The 22,954-nt window shown below is 29.6% G+C and overlaps 1 protein-coding gene across 1 annotated transcript; it reads left to right on the top strand.

The window, feature by feature from the left end:
• The first annotated feature begins 10,095 nt into the window (after nt 1-10,095).
• Nucleotides 10,096-15,748, top strand: LOC130942147 (GDSL esterase/lipase At2g42990-like). The gene is made up of 3 exons (XM_057870842.1): nt 10,096-10,529; nt 11,114-11,606; nt 15,510-15,748. The coding sequence occupies exons 1-3, from the start codon at nt 10,137-10,139 to the stop codon at nt 15,701-15,703; spliced, it is 1,080 nt and encodes a 359-aa protein (XP_057726825.1). The 5' UTR covers nt 10,096-10,136; the 3' UTR covers nt 15,704-15,748.
• Nucleotides 15,749-22,954: the final 7,206 nt, after the last annotated feature.

Below are 22,954 nucleotides of genomic sequence, written 5' to 3' on the forward strand. Positions count from 1 at the left end.
AATTATTTTTTTTGAAAAAGGATTTTTAAAAAGAAGGTGCCCAATTGCTAAGAACATAAACCCACGCTATAATTAACTGAGCTAGAAATGTAATGTGTTTTAAAGATGTATTATTTTTATGGATAAAAGTATAATTTTTGAAAGATAATGTTTTGAAAAAGCACAAGAAAAACAAGAAAAGACACCAAACAAGAAAAACTCAAGATCAAACAAGAAAAATAAACAAGAACAACTTGAAGATCAATGAAGAACAAAGAACACAAGTCGAAAATTTTAAAGAAAAATATAAGATATGCAATTGACACCAAACTTAGAACAAGACACTAAACTCATGAAAATTAGCAACTAATTAAAAGAAAAATAATAAATTTTGAAAAGAAATTTTTGAAAAGAAACTATCCTATCAAGTTTTAATGACTCAATAACAATAAAAAAAATAAAAATAAAAATAAATTATTCCTAATCTAAGAAATAAAATAAGCCTTCAATTGTCCAAACTCAATAATCCCCGGCAACAGCGCCAAAAACTTGGTGCACGAATTTGTGATTCGCACAACTAACCAGCAAGTGCACTGGGTCGTCCAAGTAATACCTTACGTGAGTAAGGGTCGATCCCACGGAGATTATCGGCTTGAAGCAATCAATGTTTATTTTATTGATCTTAGTCAGGATACCAATAGAGTTCTTTAACCTCGTATTTTAATAAAGAAAAGGGCATAAAATAAATAGTTATTACTTTAATACTGGAGAATAAAAGCGTTACTTGTAGTGCAGTAATGAGAAATATATTGGAGTTTTGGAGATGCTTTGTCCTTTGACTTCAACTCTTCCTTGAAATCCTTCAACACACGCAAGGCTCCTTCCATGGCAAGCTCTATGTAGGGTGTCACCGTTGTCAATGGCTACCTCCCATCCTCTCAGTGAAAACGTTCCTATGCTCTGTCACAGCACGGCTAATCATCTGTCGGTTCTCAATCAGGTTGGAATAGAATCCATTGATTCTTTTGCGTCTGTCACTAATGCCCAGCCCTCAGGAGTTTGAAGCACGTCACAGTCATTCAATCCCGGAATCCTACTCGGAATACCACAGACAAGGTTTAGACTTTCCGGATTCTCATGAATGCCGCCATCTATCTAGCTTATACCACGAAAATTCTGTTGGGGAATCTAAGAGATATTCATTCAGTCTGATGTAGAACGGAGGTGGTTGTCAGGCACACGTTCATGGATTGAGGAAGGTGATGAGTGTCACGGATCATCACCTTCTTCACAATTAAGCGCGAATAAACATCTTAGATAAGAACAAGCGTGTTTGAATGGAAAACAAAGGAATTGTATTAAATCATCGAGACGCTGCAGAGCTCCTCACCCCCAACAATGGAGTTTAGAGACTCATGCCGTCACAAAGTATGTAATTCAGATCTGAAAATGTCATGAGGTACAAGATAAGTCTCTAAAAGTTGTTTAAATAGTAAACTAGTAACCTAGGTTTACAGAAAATGAGTAAACAAAGGTAAATGGTGCAGAAATCCACTTCTGGGGCCCACTTGGTGTGTGCTGGGGCTGAGATCAAAGCTATCCACGAGTAGAGGCCTTTCCTGGCGTTAAACTCCAGGTTATGACGTGTTTTGGGCGTTCAACTCCGGATCATGACGTTTTTCTGGCGTTTAACTCCAGACAGCAGCATGTACTTGGCGTTCAACGCCAAGTTACGTCGTCTATCTTCACGCAAAGTATGGACTATTATATATTGCTGGAAAGCCCTGGATGTCTACTTTCCAACGCCGTTGAGAGCGCGCCAATTGGACTCCTGTAGCTCCAGAAAATCCATTTCGAGTGCAGGGAGGTCAGGATCCAACAGTATCAGCAGTCCTTTTTCAGCCCAAGTCAGATTTTTGCTCAGCTTCCTCAATTTCAGCCAGAAAATACCTGAAATCACAGAAAAATACACACACTCATAGTAAAGTCCAGAAATATGATTTTTGGATAAAAACTAATAATATTCAACTAAAAACTAATTAAAACATGCTAAAGTCTACATGAAATTACCCCCAAAAAGCGTATAAAATATCCGCTCATCACTATCATATTGCCAAATACAAAAATTGTAATATATTATTAATATCAGAATGTTTAAAATTTAATTGGCATAGCTCTCTCCCCCTCTGGTTCTGATTCCCGACGACAACGGCAGTTCCAAGCCTCGCCGGCGCCGTCCCCCCTTTCCCTTCTTCCCTTCTCCGTGATTCCCTTTTTCCCTCTCGTCTGTTCTTTCTCTTTTTTTTTATAATTTTTTTATTTAGGGGTAATTTGGTAATAAATGTTAAAATTTAAGTAAAAAAAATGATTTTAAAATCAAGTTAAACCTTAGGGATGATTTTGTATGCAAAAAAAAGTTGGAGATGAAAAAAATTTTTGACCTATACCTTAGGAACCAAAATCGTACTTAATCCTTTTTTATTACTGTTAATTCCTTCTTTGAAGAAACTTATATATTATCGATGTATGTCTATTTCTATTTTTATTTGATACAAAAATTATATAAAAAATGCTAACACAAATAACATGAATAATGAAAAAGTAATTGATGTAATTGAACACATATACCAACAATATCAACGAACTTATTCTTGCGAACCGTGCTTCTTGAAACGATTAGAACATGAGAGAGGATATTAGAGAGATCAAAATACATGATTATGGCAATGATTATAGTAATGATGAGCTCTTAATTATCTAAAAGATTTAACTTGAAGTGAAAATAGAGGAAGACGTTGCGGCATAGTGGAAGCACAAGAAAAGAAAAGATGAGGCGATCTACAACAGCAAAATAGAAAGAACATGCGACAGTAAAACAAAGACATAAGAACCAAGAGAAAGAGGCAACATGCTACAACAGAACAAAAGCAGAAGAAAGAGGAAGCAACGTTATTTGAAAATAAGCAACTAACGAGTTAAGTCTCAAAGTGGTCCTTGAAATTACACTCAAGTCTCAGAGTGGTCCTTAAAATTAATAGTTACCCAATTTCATCCCCGAACTTGTACTCTAGGACTCATACTAGTCCCTAAGACATTTTCCATCCATCGAAACCCTAAAACGACGTCGTTTTGTATTAAAAAAAAAAAACCAGAGCCTCCCCCTCCCCTTCTCCTTCGCTAACGCTCACTATCACTTTTCCTCTCATCTCCGGCATCCCTCTCCAGCCACCCACCAATGTCCGTCTCAACTTTTCCTCCCTTTTCACCAAAGTCTGCATCTTTCACCTCTTAGAACCACTTTTCGCTTCTTGGGCTTCTCGCTTTCTTCATCAAACACGCAAAGAAAAAGATAAAAAAAATGATAAGCCTTTTGGATTTATACCATGTTCTTGCTGAAGGAGGAAAAACAAGGGCTATCCTATGTTTTGCTGTTTCTCTGTGTTAGTGAGAGATTGGCAAGCTGGAGGGAGAGGTTGGGGGTCATGTTCTGTGAGTGATGATGAGGCCGAAGGGAAGGGGCAGGCCAACGGCGCAGGGTGGTGGCAACGGTGGCTGGTCTTGAGTGAAGGGGAGGAGAAAAACAAGGAGAAGAAGAATGGGAAGATGAGGGAAGAAAAAGGGGTCGTGGGGTAGTCTCTGGGGTCGCTAGCGGCTGGCGGCTTGGGAAGGAACGACAGAGGGAGACGTCGCGGCGGTCTGGGTTCGACGGCGACGCTAGGGTGGTGGTAGCCGGCAGCAAGCTTGTGGAGAAAAGGGGCTGGCTTCGGTGGTCTACGACGTTGCCGGCTGAGAGGGAGGTGTCCGCTAGCGGTGGCTCGTTGGCGGTGGGAAGGAGATGATGAGAAGCCAGGGAACAGAGAGTAAGGGGAAGGGGAAGGGGAAGGGGAAGGGGAGGCTCAAGTGTTTTTGTTTTTGTTTTTTTTTTTTTTGAGTAAAAGACATTTTAGTCCTTGACCTTTTTTTTCTCGGACATTTTCGTCCTCAAGGAATGGAAAATACATTCAAGTCCCTGACCTCTGAAAAACGTGGACATTTATGTCCTTCCGTTGAATTCAGCCGTTTGCACTGAACGGAAAAAGATGAGCTAGCAGAGGTGGCGCTGAGGTGGCCGTAACGGAGGACAGGTGGCATGGAGCATTTCGTAACAGGACATATAAGTCCCTGGAAACAAAAACGACGCCGTTTTTGTAACCTCCCCCAATTTCTCTGCCTTTTCTTCTTTCTTCGTCCTTTCTCCCTTCCATTCTTCTTCCTCGGCCCTTGCCTCCATCACTGCCGCACAACGGCGCCTCCGTCAGCCACCATCAACGCCGGCGAAGCTACTAGAAGCTTAAGGTACTAGAAGCTTCCACCACCATGGCCACTTTCACCTTCTCCATGTCCCTATCGTCTTTTCGTTCCTTTGTGCCCATTTGGCACCACCGTGCTCCCAACCACCGGAGCTTGGGCCTCTTTGACGTCACGCAGCGTATGAGCTTGGGCCTCTTTGAGTGACCAAGCTTTCTTTCTCCTCGCATTCATTGCCTGCATGGTATAGCCCCTTTTTGTCTTCACCTGATAACAAGCTAACCTAACCCTTTGGATTCACTTTTGAAGTTTTAATTTTTTGTTTTTCCATTCTAGATTTGAGTTCAGTTTTGATACTGATGCTTCCTTTTAATTCTGTAAAGCTTAATGATGTAGTGAATGCTTAATTTTTTTTTAATATTTGTTTAGGGTTCAATACTTTGATCTTTTATTTGGTTCTGTATGAATTTGGCTTAACAATGGTGTAAATGGTTGTAAAATTTGTTATGCTGTGCAGCGGTGATGGAGGCAGGGGCTGAGGAAGAAGAATGGAAGGAAAAAGGGACCAAGGAAGAAGAAAAGGGCAGATGGGGGAGGAGACGAAACGGCGTCGTTTTCGTCTCCAGGGACTTATATGTCTTGTTACGAAATGCTCCGTCTCCAGGGACTTATACGTCCTGTTACGAAATGTTTTATGCCACCTGGTCTCCGTTACGTGCCACCTCAGTGCCACCTCTGCCAGTTCAGCCTTTTCCGTTCAGTGTAAACGGCTGAATTCAACGGAAGGATATAAATGTCCACGTTTTTCAAGGGTCAGGGGCTTTAATGTATTTTCCATTGCTTGAGGACGAAAATGTCCGTGAAAAAAAAGGTCAAAGACGAAAATGTCCTTTACTCTTTTTTTTATATATAATAAAAAACGACGTCGTTTTAGGATTTTAAGGGATAGAAAATGTCTTAGGGACTAATATGAATTTTGGAGTGCAAGTTTGAAAGATGAAATTGGATAACTATTAATTTCAAAGACCACTTTAAAATTCGAATATAACTTAGGGACCACATTGAGGCTTATCGTGCAACTAATATGCACATGGAATTGTTCCATTAAGGGATGACGAAGACATTCACAGAAGGGTATGGATATCCAACAGAATGAATTGTTTGGAAGTTGGAATGTCATTTTTGCATCCTTAGGAGGGTGGGTTTTCATTCAAACAAAGGAATAGGAACTATAGTGGGGTTTTACTCTAGTTATTTTAAAGGAAAAATTATTCTAAAAAGAATAGATATCTTAAAACAATTATACTATTTGTATAAAAAAAATTAGCTACTAATCAAACACTACATAAGAATTCGTATTCGGTGTTTATAAAATTTTTTGAATGATGTTGTTTTATACAAGTTTGGTTATTTGCGCTATGGCAGGTTTATTTATTCTATTATAATATGTTTGATTATATTATTTTGGTGGCTAATTACTTTGTAAAAGCAAAAAATATATGAAGTAATAAGTATGAATATATACAAATACATAATGCCTCATTTGATGGCTATTTTTTGGAATAAGTCATATAAATTGGGAATTAAAATGATTTAAAAATTAATTTTTATGTTAAAATAGTAAATTAGTGAGAATTAAACTGATTTGAGTTTAAAATGTTGCATTTGTATCCTTTTCCCCTCAATTATATTGCATAATCTACCACCATTTTTTAATCGGCATAGCTCATTGTCAAACTATTGTTAAATCAATGTCCACTGCCTAAAGGACAAAAAAAACATGATGTAATGAGAGTACATCTCCCTGATCTTGTGTAGTTTATTTTTGTTTTCTTGGGTCTTTGGCTCTTTCCTATACAAAAAAAATATTTATATGAGCAAAGGAAAGAGAGAATTTGAAATAAGAAATCGAACAAAGTCAGGAGATTTATAAATCAAATTAATTCTATTTTTTCTAATTCTAAATAAAATAATTGATTTTCTAATCAAATTAGTTCCAATTTCAAGAGATTCCAAATACTAAGTTCTTGTTTAAGATTTTAATTTGATAAAAAAATTGCATTTTGAACGATTTTAGGCAATTATAATTTCATTATTAAAGAAGTATGTGAAAAAAAAAAAACAAAGACATGCTACATAGAAACCAAAAAATTGTTATAGTATAAGATATGATGTTTATGAAAAAAATTTTGATTATTAAACTATAACATATTTGATTATTTTATAATGTTAAATTTGGTTATTTTAGTGGTTGAATATTTTTTTTTAAAATATGTGAAATAATATACAAAAATATATATAAATATATAATAATTTATTTAATGGCAGATTTTTTTTTGTAATTTCATACGATGATGATTAAAAATTTTTTTAACTCTGAGATATTTTAAAATTATTTTTTAATGTAAATTATTTTCTCTAGCCTATCAAAGAATTAAAATAAAAGGCTTAATGAACCGAAAATATAAACCAACTTTTATTTATGTTTTAACTTTTGAATTTATCAGAATTTAATGTCTGCAGGCCCTATAATAAATACATTGATAAATTTAAGAAGACATGAGCTGTGTAATATAACTACCTATATTTATGGGTGGCCCATTCTTTAGATCTATGGTATTTGTGTTACCGTCCCCTTAACCTATCTTTTGCTAGATTGGGTCCATAACATATTAAATTCACTGTGAACCTTTAATTGTCTGTCAACTTCAGAATCAAATCATCCATCTTTATTATTTATTTTCTTCACTTTTTGTATGTTCCATTATTCATTATTCCAATTACTCAATTATCAAAATTCTTACCGAAATTATTTTCTTATCCAACATTTCTCCAAAGTCTTGTTACTCATAATATTTAGTCATGCACGCACGTCAATGTATCTTGGTAAGTAGCTCATTTGTTTAAATTTTGTTCAACAAAGATTAATCAAATTTATATCATAATTTTTGTCAGAATATATTAACATCAATTAGTAATTATTAGAATAATTTAATATATTTAAATATTTATTATAGGATATTATATTTTTATTATTTTAATTCTCTTATAAATATTTTTTTATATTGTACTTATTCCATACAATTTGAATATACACAAATATTTTTTTATTGCTCTATCTTAACCTTTCTAACATGATATCAGAATCATAGTATCCTTCTTAAAAATGTTATTTTTTTCTAGTGAAATCACCGTATTTTCATATTTTTTCTTTTTCTTTCTCTTTTATCAACGCTTTGATGCTTTTCTTACTTCACCGATTAACTCATTCACTGTTTACTTATTCTCATGGAGAAACTATATGTTTTTTTTGTCACCTTCCGATAATTTGTCATCCCTTCACACTTTATCAGTTTTTAGCTGGCAGTCAGTTTTCGTTTTCTTACGGCAGTTCCATTTGAGCTTCCGACAGCGACAGTTCTATCTGCGCTTTCTTTCGACAGTTCTGTCTGCACTTGTTTTATCAATTTATGCATTTTTTATTTTGCTGTTTTTAAATAAATTTCAAAATCAAGTGAGGGGGATGTCAGAATATTATATTAGTATCAATTAGCATGCATTAAAATTATTTAGCATATCTGAATATTTATTATAGAATATTACGTCTTTATTATTTCGATTATCTTAGCACCTATAAATACCCTTCTACATTGTATCATTTCATATAACTTGAATATACACAAACATTTTTTCTACTGCTCTCTCGACCTCTCTAACAATTTCAATTCGAAGAATAAAACAATTTTATTTTGTGAGTTGCACAATAAATTTATAGTAATATTAAATAGTTTAAAGTAATAAAATAAACTTTAAACAAGTCTTCATGAGTAAGAAAAATCACGTGAAGAGAAAAGTAATAGATAATTTGTATTAAAATGTGTAAAAATAAAAAAAATATTTGAATGAAATTAGCACAAATATAAAACTTAAGAAAATGTAAATTGTGAAATGATAAATTACAGAATTTATAAAGATAAAAAAAACGTAAAGTACAAAAATATAAATACAACAAGAATTAAATTTGTTCTAAACACTCACATGCACTAACAATGTATTCTTTCTTTCATCAGTATAAGCAAGCATTTTCAGAGTACATGTGTTTCTCTAACAAAATGAAAATATGTCTTGACTCCAACTTCTTTGTCCTATTTATAGACATAATACACTTATAGGAGAAACTAGACTCGGACTTCAAGTTTTCATGTACTTTGGTTGTTGCTTTGGACTCAAATCTTCATTCTTATCCAAAAAATATGTGGATTACTTCTTAAATGACAATCTTTTCGTTTCTTCGACCTTGACCAATTGTCCCAACATTAAACTAATTATCCTTAATTTCCAGATAACAAAAATTTCCCTTGAAACATTTGATATTAGCATTTAAACTTATTGAAGTTCTTGAATTAATAGTAAAGAGAGATTAGATCAAAGACAAATTGTAATTTCGTAGAATGTAAGTAATGCAAAGAAAATGAGTTATGATTTTACTTTGTACACTACCGCTGAAACCGTTATATATAGAATATAACAAACTCTATGAGAGGTTTAACTAACATTAACTATCATTGACCTATTTTAACTAATTCAGTTGAAGATTTTTTATTAGTTGCATCTCTTTTATCAGTCCCTTAAAATCAAGGAAGATTTGTGAATGACCTTTAATTTGCACTTGAATCTATCAAAAGTAGCAAAAGATAGAAATTTTGTGTAGATATCAGCTACCAGGTGAGTTCTTGCAATATGGACAATTTTCAATTTGTGTTGATTAACTCTATCTCAAATATGATAGGATTAGCCGAAATTTGGGCAGCACTTAGAATATGTTTGAATGATTTTCAATGAATGTTTAATGGATTATTCATGAATTGAATACATTTATTTAAAACGAACACCATTGTGAGACCTTATTAGATGATGTCATTGGTTTTGGAACTGGTTTTGCATTTTTCATTCCAACACTTAAAAAAATCTAATTTAGTTGCTTCAATCTCAAAAAAATAATTAAAAGTGCCAAACCGATGAAAACTTAATGGTTGAGTCATAAACATATTTTTATTTAATTTTCTATTTAAAATGGCATTATTAAAACCTAAATTATTAAGAATAAATTTTTTAAAAGTCTAGTAAATATTCATTCCTATATATACTAATTAGTTTTCTAATTTTATCAAAATTTATTTATAAAACAAATTATTAAAAAAAAGTAAATACTTACTTGAAAACATAAAAAGTAGTAAAAAATGTATTAAGCTAAAACATTTTCTTGTGGCTCTAAGTTATTTTAGTTTTTGGTCTTTTTGATAATGGCTATATATGTAACAAACATTTCAAAAGTTTTTCACCTAAATTAAAGGTATATACTGTGTTTGATATTGAATTGGAGTTAGCCATATCTGTATCTCTTTCTTTTTCTTTCTTTTTTGCCTCTAATTTTTTAATGTGTGGCTATAATTAATTTTGTAGTGGAGGTACAGAAGGAGTACACAAGGTTAACCAATTAATAAATATTATTTTAGATTTTATTTTTTAGCTAACTTAATTTATATTCTAATTAGTATACGATAAAGTGACTAACTAATTATAATTGAGCCTATATCTATTGTCAATGAAAAATATCTAGATAACAGTATTGATTATATACTTATTTTTTCAAGACTAAATCTATAATTTATAAAAGTTATCCACCGTGAGACGATTTTCTTAATGCAACTGTTAATTAGTGATAGTTAACATTTTTTTCCTTTTATTAAAAAAACAACAACCTCCCCTCCTCAATAAATAGCATACCTGTCACAGGTACCTCTCTATCTGCAGTATTCTGCACTCAGTATAGGATTTCTGTCAAAAAAAGGATAACCAACATTATTATCATGAAAAAAATTTTGTGTTATTCATTATTTGTGTTTCAAATTCATTTCCTTTTACATAGTAGCAGTGCCAATAATAATAATAATTACAACAAAAACAAGGTTCCAGCAATAATAGTGTTTGGAGACTCATCAGTTGATTCTGGTAACAACAACTTCATTCCAACAATTGCAAGGAGCAACTTTGAGCCATATGGGCGTGATTTTCCTGATGGAAACCCAACAGGGAGATTCTCAAATGGAAAAATTGCCCCTGATTTTATCTCTGAGGCCTTTGGTCTTATGCCAACTGTTCCTGCATACTTAGATCCGTCTTATAGTATTTCAGATTTTGCTAATGGTGTTTGTTTTGCATCTGCTGGAACTGGATTTGACAATGCTACTTCAAATGTTGTTGTAAGTGTGTGTCATTATTTTTACTCTATATATTTTGCACTAGAAATTACTCTTAGTAAATGTATTGCTATCAAAGAAATAAAACTACAAATTAAGAGCAAAAAGGCAGAGAGATATAGATAGAGAACGAATAAAAATAATATTTGATATTTGTGAATTTTTTTAATAGATGTAACAGTAGAATCTTTTTGTATCATATCTATGGTATAAATATGTATCTGACTGCAATTAGCAAACTATCATTTTTATATCCAAAAATTTGTTTTTCAATAAAATAACTCATTAGACTCTAAATTAAAGAAAGATACCCTCATTTTTTTTAAATTGAAATATTTTGACAAAATTTTATCAAATCTCATTTAAATAACACTACTCTTTTTTTATCTTAAAAATTGTATTTCTAAATGAAAAACTTATTGTTAATTGCTATGTATTACAAGGAAAATCTCCTTTATAAAGCAAAGTTAAACTAATATACTTTATGCATAATAATTAATTTTTTTTTCATGATTGAGTTTTTTTTCTAAAATTACTAGAGCCATTATTTTTAAATGGGAGTTTATTTATTTTATATTATTTCACAGGATGTGATACCTCTGTGGAAAGAAATTGAATACTACAAGGAGTACCAAAGAAAATTAAGGACATATCTTGGTGAGGAGAAAGCTAATGAAATATTCAAAGAAGCATTATATTTGGTTAGCATAGGTACAAATGATTTTCTAGAGAACTATTACACACTCCCTCAACGTAGGTGCCAATTTAAAAAAGTTCAACAATACGAGGATTTTCTAATTGGACTAGCAGAGAATTTTTTTAAGGAAATTTATCATCTTGGAGCAAGGAAAATTTCTCTGACAGGGTTGCCTCCTATGGGGTGTTTGCCATTGGAAAGAGCCATAAACATTATGGAATTTCATGGTTGTGTGGAGGAATACAATAACGTGGCTTTGGAATTTAATGGTAAATTAGGATGGTTAGTCAGTAAACTTAACAAGGACCTTCCTGGGCTTCAATTAGTTGATGCAAATGCATATGATATCCTTTTGCAGATTGTTACACAGCCTTCTCGTTTTGGTAAGTCCATTATCAATTATTATTTATTAGCTATCCTTGTAAAGTTTATAGCTTTTTTTTTTCTTTTTATCTCAAGTATATTCATCTCTTTTTTCCCTCAAATTGAGAAAGTAATTGAGCTTGGATTATTCTTCTGCATTAGAAAAGTAAATTATTATTTTAAACTTCTAAAAAAATTCAATTTTAATAAAACAATTTTGAAAAGAATTAAAAAAATTGATATTTTTTTCCCATCAAATATAATCTTAGCTTGATAAAATGCACTAAAAGTAAAAAGATATACTTGAAAAATGATTTTAAATATTAGATTTCTATGCAATGTTTGAAAAACTTCCTTACAAAAATAGATCTTTTTATCATTTAAATTTGGTAATTTCCCACTATGTGAATTTGTTTTAGCAATTGTGTTTTTTTAAATTGCAGATATTTCAAAAAAAATTGAAGAAATGTATGAATATTGAATATTTCCTGGGTTTTTATATTTACATTTAGGTATTCAAATGTTTCAAAAACAAAAATAAATCAAACAGATTATTTGTTCTTATAAAAAAATTTGTGTATTTTATCAAATTGTGATCATTTTTAAAAAAATTAAATATAAAATCTTTTTCTTTATAGTCATTCCGTCAAAAATTAAATCTTTTGGAGGACCAAAATAATAGAGATCGAAATATTGAGAAAGAGATAAAAAAAAAAAAAAAGAAAAACTTTTCTGTGTTTAACAATAAAAATTTTGCATTTTCGTCTTGTCTTAATTATCAAACAAGTTTTGTTTTGTTTTTTTTTTCCGGTGTCTAACAAGTTTGTATTTGTTATCTATATATTTCTATCTTATAAATAGAATTCAAACATATCCATCCAGTAATTTTTTGGTCTTTAATGCTGACATAAAATACTACAATTATAAAGAATAAAATATTATTTTTTATCTCCTAAAATTTTTAAAAGGTTTAAAATTACTTTTAATTTATCATATCATTTATTTTAATTTTTTTCTAATATTTCAAGTACGTTTCAATTTTATTATGGGAATTAACACAAAGATGCTAATATTAGTTATAGTAAACCTAACAAATTATCGTCTCTATCAACTTCCAGTGTTAATAGAAATAGGTCAAGTAGTTTGTTAGGAGTTTATAATTTAGTTTATATTTGATCTGATTTGTTATAAAATAGATCATTTTTATAAAAACTTTAATATATTAATAAGTCAGATTTAAATTTATTGATTAATCTTATTAGTCTGTTGGTATGTTAAAATATAATTAAATATATAAATAATTTTTTATTATTAACAAAATTATTAGATATTTTAAAATTATTATATTTTATTATAAATATTTTTGTATATTTTAAATATTTTAAAATTTTAAAAATTCTTATAAATATTAAATATGACATATTACGTATAAATATTTTAATTAAAAAATAGTTTTTTAAATAATATTTTTAAATATTTTTAATTTTGTAAAAAAATTGTCAAGTCTCTTAACAGGTTTCACGTCATGCCAGACTGAATAATAGGCCAAATTTAGTATTTTACAAAAAAAATCTATAACCAGCTGCTGGCCAAACCAATTAACTACATGACATATCTGTTAAGAACAAAGTCTGGTCTGACCTGGTCTGTTTTCACTCCTAAGTGTTATAATTGAAATATAGGATAAAGTATATTTTGTCCTTGAAATTTGTCGAAAATTTTAAAAATATCTCTATGTTTTATTTTGTCCCAAAAATTTTTTATTGTCAAATATATCCTTGATAGTTAAATTTTAAAAAATTTTAGGACTAATCCAGCAATAATATATGATAACTATCTCTAATACTGATGGTTATTTTTGAAAATTTGTTGCTGAATTGTTCCTAAATTTTTTGAAAAATTAGATGTCAGGAATATAATTGATGCAAATTGAAATTTTTTCGAACAAAATAAAACTTACGAATATTTTTTAAAATTTTTAGCAAACTTTTAAAGATAAAAAATATATGTTATCCTAAAATATATTTAAAATATTATTCGAAGGTACAAAAATTGTGTTTTGTAAAATTATTTTTTAACATTCAAAATAATTTTAATATGCATAAATGTAATGCATATTTATAATAAATATAAATTTTCATCAATATATATATTAGACATTTTAATTTAAAAAATATAAAAATTAATTTTAAATTCAAAAGTATTTTTTTAGATGCTTTTAAAAACACTTCTAGTTTTTCAAAATAAAAAATATAGATACATGTCTTTTTTATTTACTAAATACAAAGTGAGATGTTTGTGCAATAAAAATATCTTTTAAAAAATTTTACCAAATCAGGTACGTAATATATAACTTTTATCCAAAAAAGAATTTACTAAAAAATAAAATTACTTTTGTTTTGTTTTAAGTTTGATTTCAATTTTACTATTAATATTTTAAATATACTTCAAAATTATGTCCTCATCGTGTGTGACTTATAAACTCGGACACTCAGTGTTAATAAGAACATGTCAATTTGGTACTGTGTCACCAACATTTCAATTAAGAGCATTATCTAAAAGATTATAGTTAAAAGATAATATAATATTTGAATAATAAAAACAAAATCAAGTGGACATGATATATAAATACCGTTAAAGCATGCATAAAACTAAAAATGTTCAAATAATATTATTGCCACAATTAATATATGGTTTTAATTGATTGGTAACTCCAACCAATAGGAGCGTCTGCGGGTGGCAAATAATATTATTGCCACAATTAATATGGTTTGAATAATACATAATAAACGCTTAAACAAGTTTCCATTTCTTAATCTCTTTAAAATATGTGTTTTTTAGTTTTGGTCTGATCATATAATTTTGTTTTGGTTCCAATTTTCTCCTTAAAAAACAAGTGTACTGTCTTTGTATAAAGTATATACCTTTCCCTTAATTCATTAGAAATATAGTACAGGAAGAGTTTCAAATATAGAAACTAAATTTTTAAAATCAACTAAAAAATCACATGTTTTACAGTGACTAATTTATTGAAGCCCATAAATAAAACAATTTAATTGACATATTACGGTTCAGTTGTTTTTTAATATGATTTGGGATTCTAACTGCACATAACTAAAAATAAAATAAAAAAGTTGATTATCTTTTTGTAAGGTTAAAGCATGATTTAAGAAATTGTAGTCCAAAGATATTATTAGTAACTCATAGTTTACTTCTCTATATTATTAAGGTTTTCGAAAAATAAAATACTATTTTAATTTTTAATATTTAAATCAAATTTTAATTTGGTCTCAAATATTTTAAATATTTTATTTGAGTCTCAACAAATTTTAAATGAATTAAATATTATTCTACTAAAATAATACTTTATCCTTCTTGAAAATATTGTATTTTAAATCCTTGATGGTCAGCTACACCTAACTTAGGCTTTATTCAATATAACCTTTTGAAAAGATATTTCTATTTTTCAAAACTAAAACCACTTTATTTTGTGTTTAATAAATAAAAATTATTTGCTTATACTTATAGCTTTTAAATATTACAGGTGCTTTTGAAAGCATTTATAAGGAGAAAATAAAATTAATTTGTATTTATTAAAATTAAAAAATTTAAATATAACATTATACATTAATAAATATCTAAATTTACTTTATATTTATATATGTTACAATTTTAAAAAAATGTATTTTTCAAAAACAAACTTTGATAAACTACTTTTCAAAACAAATCAAAGCTTAGTCCGTTAATAATTAATATTCAGCCATGGTGATGAAATGCAGTTATTTAAATGACATGAAATATTAGACTAAATTCATTTATTTTGTTTGTTTATTTATTGGTAAGTCATGGTGAAATGCAGTTATTTAAATGAAATGAAATATCAGACCAAATTTATTTATTTGTAACTATTTAAAAATATTCAGGTTTTGAGGTTGCACAAGTGGGATGTTGTGGAACAGGGAGATTTGAGATGAGTTACTTATGCGACCCAAAAAGTCCATTTACATGCTCAGATGCAAATAAATATGTATTTTGGGATGCCTTTCACCCTTCGGAGAAAACAAGTCAGATAGTCTCTAACTATTTAATTGAAAAATATTTAGCAAAGTTCCGTTAATTTTAATACAAGGACCAATATGTCCTTCCAATTTCAATACTATTGGTGTATTCCACTATTCAATAATTGATCAAATTATTAATTTTGTAAACGGCGGCTACAAAATTATTTTTGTTTGATTTGCATCATTTTTTGCGACGATTTTTTCTACTCGGTTAGACATTTGTCACCGATCCTACTATGGTTGAAAATATTGTTTGTGCTTAAATTTGTATGTAATTCTCAAAAGTTACCATATTTGTTTTAAGAGTCGCACTATAATTCAGATCTAAATTGAAAAAAGCATATAGAGACACTTTTTTGTTTATTAGGTGTTATTCTATACCAAATGTGTACAATATAGAATAAACTATGTTTGATTTTTAGAATTAGTCTAATAAAAATATTGTTAGGTGATAAGGAGGTACAATAATAATCATACGAAAACTATCACTTGTCAAGATAATGTTAAACTGAATTGTCCACATGATTTGAAACAATGGTAGCAAAAGAAGTATCAGTAATCGTGGAGTACGAAATTGCAAGTTGTATCTTTGTTGTTGAGTGAGTGAGTGTGGAAGGTGGAAACTGTTGTGTGCTTTGTTTGTTTTAAAACCTTGGAAGGTGGAAATTGTTGTGTAAAGAAGGAGAAATGAGGGATGAAAGGGAGATATGCTTGAAGCTGCACATGCTTTGTTTATGGATGAATTTGTTATATTTTCGTTGTATGGGACAACAACACAAGATATTTATTCTCATTTCTCATGTAATAACTTATTGCACACAAGCAATCTCGTAACTGATGCACACCCATACCATTATCATCTTGCTAGATTCCACACTTACTTCTTTCATCCATCCAACTAAAACTATTTTATAAAACTAAATTACTAAGCATGGCACTTAAAAAAGGAAAGAGAAAGAGCTAACCATAGAGAGTATAATCACCATCTTGAATAACAGGAAGAACGAGAAGAAAAGGTAACACCGTATAAAATTAAAAAATAAAAAGAAAGAAGAAATCTTGAAACCACATAAAGCAAACAGAAAGAGGTTCAGTTAGAAGAACATAAAATCAGAAGAAGTTGGACCTGCAACTTGAGGAACTCAGAGATCAACATCCACTGTTTTAAACTCAACTTGTTTCTCAATCAGACACACTAACACCCGTTTTGGGGAAGTATATGCTGGACCCTACACCTTTACTACCCTGGACTTGGGGAAATATTGCCATCTATTCGTTTCATATGAAGGGCTGCTTAGACAAATAGAGACACTAATGTGTTTAAAAATATTTAAATTATTATATTTTGTATTTATCTTAATAGAAAAAATATAGATACTAATAAAAAACATAATTTATTTTTTATTTTTTTATTATTTTTATTAATTTTTTATAATTATATTTTTTATTATTATATTTTTTTGTCTCAATTTTTTTAAATGAAAATAATGAGAATAAATTAAATTTTTATAATTTGTTCTTATTTATCACCAAACAAAATATAAAAACACAAAATTTTATGTCTTTATCTTTTATATTTTATCTTAATGTCTTATTTTATTCTGTTTGCTGAAACAAACGCATCCAAAATTTTGTTGCCACCCTTTCTTACATTAATTAAAATACAATTAATAACTAATAATTAAATATGATGTCTTTTGAAATGAACGGTGTGAGATGACCATAATAATAGTGGTTATGACACTAAGATTGCGTTTGTTTACAGAGACAGAATATTGAGACAGGAATACAGAGACACAAAATCGTGTTTGGCAGAGGAGACGTGGACAGAGATAATGTGTTCAGAAACACTGAGTTAGTGTATTTTGTGTCCATCTTGACTTGAAGGATACGGAGACATTAACAAGGAACACAACTTATTTTTTATTTTTTCTTTCATTATTCTTGTTAATTTTTCATAATTATATTTTTTATTATTATATTTTTCATCTCAAATTTTTGAATGAAAAAAATAAGAATAAATTGGATTGTCATAATTTGTTCTAGTTTATCACCAAACAGAATACAAAAACACAAAATTTTATATCTCTGTTCATCAGTGTCTTGTCCTCCTGTTCTCGAAAACAAACGCAGCCTAAGAATTCTGATTGATTTTCAGTTTAAATTTGACAAAAATACAATATCTCTTCACTAATCTTTTATTTTTTAAGGATTAATTATTAAATTAGTTTTTTAGAGATAAAACATTTTTAAAATTTATTGTTAAATTTTTTTAATTAAAATAAAATTAACAACATAATATAATTTAAATAAAAAATATTATTATATACATATTTTTTATTTAATTTTAAATTTTTACTGTTTATCTTTTTAATATATATTTTTACTTTTTTCAAATATTTATTACATATTTATATTTTTTTTAGTTATTACATATTCTATTACATATAATATTTAATAACTAAAATGTGTCACATGACACTCTCTTATTAAAATTTAGAGAAAATATATTTCTCTAAAATTAGTAAACATCCTTCTTATATAATCTTATCTCCTCTCTCTTTTTTTTCTATTTCTCTCTATCCTTCCCACTCTATATATAATTTATAATTCATATTTTATATTAGTAATTTGACAAATCAAGATGTGTCACCAGATATTTTTAATATAATTAAAATAATTTTTTTTATCTTCCAAAATTAACAAACTCCCTCTCTCATTCTTCTTCTTTATCTTTCTCTCTCTTTTCTCCCATTCTCTATTTTTCTCTACCTTTATGTTCTACAAAAAATAAATTAACAACATAATATAATTTAAATAAAAAATATTATTATATACATATTTTTTATTTAATTTTAAATTTTTACTGCTTATCTTTTTAATATATATTTTCACTTATTTTTTTAAAAATATTTATTACATATAATTTAAAAAAATACTAATGTTGTAATTAAAAGTTAGAATCAAGATTCAATTGTTTTTAAAAAAAATGAGTTAATTTTATAACTATCAATATAAATTTTTTATGTTAATATCTAATTATATTTTTATATATATATAAATATTATTTTTAAATAGCAAGAATAAAAATTAATTATTTATATTTGTGCAACAAACTTAAAACCTAATCAAATATAAAAATATACATACCTAATCAAATATAAAAATATACATGTTAAATTCTTTCAAATTTTAGATAACGAATGTTAAAATTAAGTAAAAACATTATACTCTTTCATTTGAAAATAATAACTAAAAAAATTATTATTTAATTTTGTTTAAGACTCTAGTCTTCTTAGCCGACAGGGACTTTTGTCCCTTACGACCATTTTATAAAAATAGTTTAATGCTATAAATTTTTCGTGTCATAATCTATAATAGTAGAATCGACGTAATTTTAAAAGATTTATATTCTCGTAATGGTATTATAGGTAAAAATACTAGTATTAAATAAAATTATTAAAAAATACCACACAAGTGACCTGAACCTCAACATTATGAGCATAATTAACAAAATTAATAGGTACCATCAAGATTATGGAGATGAACCTGAACCTCAAGATTATGGACATAGGTACCATCAAGATTATGGACATCCATACAATTAACCCGAACCTCAACATTATGTTAATCCATAGAATTACATCAAAAATCAACAAAATTAAAAAGATTCCAAGATTATGGACATCCATACAATTAATCTAAACCTCAATATTATGTTAATCCATACAATTGCATCAAAAATTAACAAAATTAACAAGATTCCATCAATAATGAACAAAATTATTTAAAAAATATTAACTTAAAAAAATAATTAACAAGAATCATACAAAATGAACAAAAATAAAAAAATTAACTTACAAAAAGAATTAACAAGAATCAGGAAAATAAAAAATTAACAAGAATCAAAGAAATTAACAAAGAAATCATAATCATAAAAAATAACGCAAGGAAAAAAAGATTGGAAGCAATGGAGGAATGCTTATCGGAGAAGAAAGACAACCAAGCAGAGACGAGTTCAGGGCGGCAGAAAGAGCAGAGAAGGCCCAGAATCCACGGTGGCAGAGACAGCAAAGAGGTGGCCAATAACAGAAGTTTCGAACCGACCTTCCAATGACGACAACGGCAGAAGCTTCAAACTGACCTTCCGACGATGAGATGACCAGACAACGTCGACAAAAGAAGCTTCAGACAACCAAACAACGACGATAGAAGGTTCGAACCGCGAGAATGGCAAGGTAGAGGGACTGAGGGCGATGGAGTGCTTTTGCTCGTTGGGGAGAAATAGGAAATTAGGATAGGGAGAGGGACTGAGGGAGGCGTTTGTAAGTGACTGGATTAGTAGATTTGGGTTTTTTTTCCTGGCATCAAAATGCCACCGTTTCTAGGGCAGATAAAAAACCGGGACTTAAAAAACCTGGCCAGTTCATCAGTCAATTGCCGATTTGGTCGATTTTTTAACCCATTTTTACAGAACGATTCTAGAAGTCAACTGGACTGGCCAGATGACCAGTTCCCAATTAACCCGGTTGAACAGCCAGTCCAGTCTAATTTTCAGATCTTTGGTCTTAAGAGATCAAAGTATAATCAAGTCTACCACATTTATAGCAATATAGTCAATGTCAAGTTTCATTTCGCACAAAACTTATAACCCATTATTTTTACAATGTGAGGGATTTTGGCTATACACTTAAAATCATTTTTATTTCAAATGTAATTCAATTTCAACTCGAATTATGTCTTTTCACTTCGGCAAAAAATAAGCCTTTGACATACTTTTCACATTTCTCATAGTGACATAGTCTTTTGAGATCTGTTTATTTTCAGTTGAGTACCTGAACCTCTTCTAAGATTTTACAAATAGTTATATTATGCTCTGTATGAGTATTTATCTCTATAATAAGCACATCTTGATCAGTAATAATTTTTCTATTTTGAGAATTTACTTTAGGAACCAACCATCTTTCTACACTTTATGTCCCCTTATTATCTTTTGGGACATTAATCGTGTTAAAATACTCGTACCCGATAAATAAGATTTGTAAATTTCTTTAGGTCAAAAATCTCATTTGGAAGTTGATTTGCAAAATCTTGTAATCAAATAATAATTTTCACTTCAACTTTGTAATGTATTTCGCAAAAATAAAAGAAATACAACATATTTTTTATAAATGTCAATTTTTCTTTTAACTGCTTATATCTTCCCCCTTAGTATTATGAAACTACATCATTTGATGATGATAACTATAAGAAAAATTAGCTGAAATAAGTGTTTAATCATTAACTAAAGGTATTGTACAAGAAACATACATATTTTCACCCTTCTTTAATTTTCTATTTTGTCCATTGTAGTGAACTAATTGAAAAAAACAACTTGAATTGCACTTCTCTAACTTTTTAAAAAAGATTGTTTGGCTCCTAAGAAAAAATCTATTCATTATAACAGATGCCGATATTAATGGCGGTTTATTTTCTATTTGCGGCGTTTTTAAACCGTCGCAACATCGCTCTCCAGCAATCCCCTACTGTCGTCCTTTAGCGCGTAGGGGTTAAGTATTGCGGCAGTTCCCAAAAATCGCTAGTATACCCGCCGCTATTTAGATATTTCGCGGCGGATTGCATGGAAGCGGTTTTTAACCGCCGCAATGTTCCCAAACAGGATAATGATATTGTTTTGCGACGAATGGAAACCGCCGCTATTATGTGCTGCTATTTTTTCGGCAATTACAAATCGCCGCTATTCCGAAAAATCGCAAATTTCTTCCGAGTCTATTTTCGTTAGTTACAAACTGCCACTATTTGATGCTGCTAATTTTTTAAATTAAAATATATTAATTTGTTTTTTTTTAAATATTTTGGATTTTTTTATAAACCACCACTATTTGATGCTGCTAATTTTTTAAATTAAAATATATTAATTTGTTTTTCTTTAAATATTTTGGGTTTTTTTTCTATGTTTTGGGAGTTATTTTTTAATATTAAAAATATTATTAATCATCCACTAAAAATCTAAATTGAGGGCGAAAACTCAAAAAAATATAACTGCAAAACAAACTAATATATTTATATTAATATCAATAAAGTATATCTCTAATTAATAAAGTTGCATAGTCAAATTAAAAAAAATGTACAGTTCAAATAAAATAGATCAACTCCTAATATCTATCTTACACTATGTGCCTCCAAAGATATCATCTGTGCATCAATGTCTAGTGGTAACTCCCCACCTTGTCGTTGAATTAGATAACATAGAACAAACTCCATTGCTTGCCTTTTTATCTTCTCTGCTGCTACTTCATCCTTCAATTCCTTCCTTTTCAATTTTTCGGCTGCCACCTCTGCTTGTAGTTCAAACAGCATTCTTTAGGTCTCCTCTGTTTGAGCTCTATCCCCCGACAGATGCAAACTCGGACGGAAGAGATGACTTGGAGTCGGTCTAAAACCCACGACATGCACTCTACTTGAGTGCTCTTTTCAGAGAGTTTGGACAAGCGAATCATTTTCAGATAACATTCTAGAGGATTCATCACACAGCTCAATCTCTATAATTTTTTACTATAGAGATAAATAAGCAAAAATAAGCAATTACGAGCAAGAACATATTCAATACAATTTTATAACTAAAACCCCAGAGCCAGGCGATGATATTCAATACAATTTTATAACTAAAACCTCAGAGCCAAGCGACGAAGAGTTGGACCTAGAGGCAAACGAGGTAGATTTATTTGAACAACACATTGACAATCTATTCCGTGTTTCTAATGCCCAACAACGCAAAGGACGCAAAAATACAAAATTCTGGAATGTTGATGTCATCAATAACAAATTTTGAACATCTATATATTGAAAATGATTAGACTCTATTATTTTTATTTTTCTTGAATCTTGGCCACAAGGCCACATAAATAAAGTTTTATTCTTTATAGATTCTGATGGCCTAATGAAAAAAGTTCGTTTAAGTATGAGGGAAGCTACGGAACGGCCTATGTAACACCCTACCACCCAGAAATTTGAATGATTTCTCCATGATGAATTATAGGGGTTTCCATAAGGTTCACCCATGTAATTTACCTCTGCTATTGCAGGGTTCTCAAGATCATAAGCTTCTTCAGAAGCTGCCTCTTTAGTACTGTTGGATGCATTTTGCCATCCATTCAGATTTTGAGAGATCATGTTGACCTGCTGAGTCAACACTTTGTTCTGAGCCAATATGGCATTCAGAGCATCAATTTCAAGAACTCCCTTCCTTTGAGGCGTCCCATTATTCACGGAATTCCTCTCAGAAGTGTACATGAATTGGTTATTTG

This window comes from Arachis stenosperma, chromosome 7, assembly GCF_014773155.1.
Source record: "Arachis stenosperma cultivar V10309 chromosome 7, arast.V10309.gnm1.PFL2, whole genome shotgun sequence".
Classification (NCBI taxonomy): domain Eukaryota; kingdom Viridiplantae; phylum Streptophyta; class Magnoliopsida; order Fabales; family Fabaceae; genus Arachis; species Arachis stenosperma.